Source organism: Mandrillus leucophaeus, unplaced genomic scaffold (assembly GCF_000951045.1).
Source record: "Mandrillus leucophaeus isolate KB7577 unplaced genomic scaffold, Mleu.le_1.0 Scaffold7, whole genome shotgun sequence".
NCBI classification, from domain to species: Eukaryota; Metazoa; Chordata; class Mammalia; order Primates; family Cercopithecidae; genus Mandrillus; species Mandrillus leucophaeus.
Genome location: NW_012107585.1, coordinates 8,719,436 through 8,723,334, shown reverse-complemented (window position 1 = coordinate 8,723,334; position 3,899 = coordinate 8,719,436). Strand labels below are relative to the sequence as shown.

General features: G+C 51.5%; 1 protein-coding gene across 1 annotated transcript in view; it reads left to right on the top strand.

Moving 5' to 3' along the window:
• Positions 1-771: 771 nt before the first annotated feature.
• Positions 772-3,899, top strand: part of VPS37B (vacuolar protein sorting 37 homolog B (S. cerevisiae)) — a 51,516-nt gene continuing 48,388 nt past the window's right edge. Inside the window, exon 1 of the mRNA XM_011964516.1 lies at positions 772-1,743. Within this exon, the coding sequence (XP_011819906.1) occupies positions 1,633-1,743 (111 nt within the window). The 5' untranslated portion in view covers positions 772-1,632. The remainder of the gene's footprint in view (positions 1,744-3,899) is intronic.

Genomic DNA, 3,899 nt, shown 5'->3' with positions numbered 1-3,899 from the left:
TGGACGTGGTGGCGCAAGCCTGTAGTCCCAGCTACTCGGAAGGCTGAGGCAGGAGAATCACTTGAACCCACGAGGCAGAGATTGAGGGGAGCCGAGAGCACACCACTGTACTCCAGCCTGGACGACAGAGCAAGACTCTGTCTCAAAAAATAAAAAAATTAAAAACAATAGTTCCGTTAACTGTCATCCTTTTTCTGCAAACATGAGCCCTTAGTACAACAGGCTGGAAGGAGAGACGAGGTCGGCAGAGCCCAGCCTAACGTATGGATGGAGAACACTAGACCTTATGTTTTACCCATGGAGTTGCAGAAGCATCGGCTTCATACACAAAGCCCCTAAGTCTGCCGATAAGCATTTGCTGAATGCCTCGACTGTGTTCAGGGCTGAGTTATGCGACGAGGTCAGTGTGTTATGATGCCAGCGTTGTGGATGCCAGACTGGGAGCCAGGAGACCTGCCAAATACTTGATTTTCAGAAACAAAGCAAAAGCCCAAAAAACTTCTCCCTCCCAGGGCTTCAGTTTCTTATGTGTAAAATTAGGGGCTGTCATGGTTAACTTCAGCCTTAGGTTTCTTCCAGTTAGAACTGTGACAGATTCCAAAGTAGGATAATGAGTTCCCGGGCTCCTGGATCTTAAGAGGCTTCCTGATAACTAGGAGACTGAGAGCGACTGCACCCTAAATCATGTTGTTTCTGAAAGAGCACAGGTTGGCCCACCTGGATGTCTGGGCACCTTCCTCTGAGGTGATGCAAAGGGCCACTCAATGGGTCCTTGCTCACATGCTCCAGCCTTACTGGCCTTCTGTCCATTCCTGAATGCACCAAGCTAGTCCTGTCTCAGGGCCTTTGCACGTGCTGGTTTTGCTGCCTTGAGCTTCCTACAGGAATGGTGGCTGGTTCCTCCCTTCTCATCCTTCACATTTCCTTAGATGCCACCTTCACTGCAAGTGCCATCTCTTACTACCCTAAAGGTCTTCTTATTCTCTTATTTCAGTGTACATTCCCTTATTTGTGATCTCCTAATTATTTTACTTATTTGTTTTGTTTGCGTCCTTTTCATTCTGTTAGCTCCATTTAAGCAGGGGTCCGTTTTGCTTTATTCAGAACTGTATACTCAATGCTCAGTACAGAGTAGGTCTCGAAACATATTTGTTAAATGAATGACGTGGCAGCTCCACAATTCCAAGGAACCAATGACAACTAAAGTTGTTTCCCCATGAAGTATCCGTCTTTTGGGTTCCCTGCATTCGGCTGGGCTCACAGGCTGCAGTAACTTCCTTCCCACTGCAGGTTTTCCCTGGATCACAGTATCTCTCTTCCTGGAGGAAAAAGGCTCTTATGACCTCATGGCGCACTCTCCTGAGTCGCAGTGACGTCATTAATGCGGTCACGCGTCACAGCCCAATCACAGGGCCCTTCCTCTCCCTTTAGAAGTCCCGACTGTCCCTGATAATTCCACTTCACGCGAGCCGCGACACTTACGTCACGTCCGCCCGCCCGCACAATGATGACGTCACGACCCAGGGCTGGCGTCACGTGCCCCCCCCCGCGGGGGGCGGCCCTTGAGGGCGGCGCTTCCGGTCGGTGGAGCCTGGTGACCGGAGCGGTGGTGGCGACGGCCGAGACGCGGGGATGGCGGGCGCTGGGAGCGAAGCCCGGTTCGCCGGGCTGTCGCTGGTGCAGCTCAACGAGCTGCTGGAGGACGAGGACCAGCTGACGGAGATGGTGCAGAAGATGGAGGAGGTGAGCCGTGCTGAGCTTAAGGCGGCGTCTGTGGGGCCTCGAGCGGGGTTCGCTCCTCGAGCTGTGGCCGGAGGCGGAGGCGACCGCGGCGCCTCCGGTCGTGTTGAGGGACTGGGTTAGAAATGGGGGCGCTTGGGGAGGGGTTCGGGAGCCAGGGAACCGCGACTGGTGCTTAGGCAGGAATAGGGGGCCTGAGAGGGGGTTTGAGGGACTGAGGGGACCGAGACTAGGGCGGAGGCGGGAAAAAGGGTCCTGAGAAGGGGCTTGGGGAGCCGATTGAGGGTCCTGAGACAAGGTTTTGCGGGGCTAAGGACTTAAGGCTGGGTCTGAAATGGACATTAGGGAGCCTGGAATGGGAATTTGGGGACTAGAGTGCTATTGTTGGGTCTAGGCGGGAGAGGACGGAATTGGGGGGATCTGAGATTGGTTTGGCAGGAGGAGAGGGGAGAGTAATAGGGGCTGAGTCGGAGGCGAGGATTGGGGGTGACTGAGGGGAACCGATAGCTAGATCTGGTAGAGGTTGAGGGGTTTCCTTTGAGAGGAAAGGTTGGGGGCATCCAGGGGGACTGAGGCAGCTATAGGGGATCAGAGTAGGTTTTGGGGGACTGAGTGGACTAGCCAAATAGGACTCTTAGGAGAGGATTGAGGGTTCCAAGATGGGTTCGGGTGGCCGAGGGTCTGTAGCTGAGTCTGGGAGGTGGTTCTGAGGGGCTTTAAGGGCTGGGCGAGGGTCCCCAGGGTTTGGAGGCGGGAGTCCATGGTCATACCATAGCCAGGGTAAGGTTTGAAGGTTCCCTGTATCTAAGGGGTCCCAAGAGTGCCCCTGGAGTCTGACTTCTTTTGAAGTGGCCCCAGCAGAGTTATGGGGGTTCGTGGATGGGCCTAAGGGTGGCGACAGGATACATTTTTCTTTAAGGGTTGCCCCCTCCACCGAGGAAGGGAAGGTGGGAAATTTCTTGTGGCTGGCTTTGTACCACTGTGTCCCACGTGTCTGAGACTAAGGAAGTTTCCTGGAGCTGTTTCAGGAAGAAGATAAAATGGGGGTTTGGGGCTGGCTGCCAACCCTCACCTCTGAGAGTCAGACCCTGCCCAGCCCCTAGAAGGCATGTGCCAGCTCCTGTTTCTGGTTATCTTCCTTCATACCTTGAGGTGTGGCTTGCTCTGGGGTAGCTGACTTCATCCTTGCGGATTTGCAGTGTGTGCTCCCTTTCTCTCAACCAATTTGGACTCATTCTCGGAAAGTCTGATCTTATGGGTCTGGTTCTCCTCCAGGCAGGTGGGCCCAGGCTAATCCCAGCTCTTCCTGGCCTACCTACCACTCCTTTTTGTCTCCGAAGTCTGAGCCTTCCCACACCTACCGTGCTGAGCCTCTCACCCAGGAGCCCGTGTGGGGGCTTTTGGCTTTCTTTCCGAAGAGGGATTGTTCAGCACCAAGCCAGCCCCTTTAAAAGAGAGCTTGTATGGAGGTTGCACATTCAAAATCCCTGGAAAACCCTCAACAGATCATTGTCCGGAGCTACAGAGAGGCCACTGTAGTAAGATGGTATCAGTCTTTCCATTAATACACCCCTTGTATTCATGGGCTTTGTAACTTGGCACATAATAACGTTGCTCCAAGATGCAATTTACCGCGTTTATGGTCTCCATGTGGCACCTTCCATTTTGGAGAATAATAAGTGACAAAATCCATCTTTCTTAGCTGAATGAGTTTCATGTCTCCAAAGAAAAAATCTTTGCTTAGTTTCTCTGCTTTTCAGTTGCTGGGAGACCTTTTGTTGATTGTCAGCAGGGTTTTTCTGGTTTAATAATAAAATGATAGGTATATTTTTCTAATGTGTAACACTGCCTACAAGTTATTTTGGTATATGTGACTATTCCGTTGCAGTAAGAACTGAGTACTGTAGCTTTGTTGGTGGAACGTTAATAGAAATAAACTGCATTTAGTGGAGGGAAGATTGTGGAAAGAATCAAGTTCATTCTGTTCACTTGGAGGCTGTTAGGGACAACCTCACCTGTTTCCTCTACCTCAGAACCTGAAGCTCATTTTTTAAAGAGAAAGGTAAATTCATCTGGCAGGATTTTTTTTTTTTTTTTTTGAGTAAAAGTGACCTTCATACCCGAATACCCAAGAGAAGTATTGAGGCCTGAGTGACTCC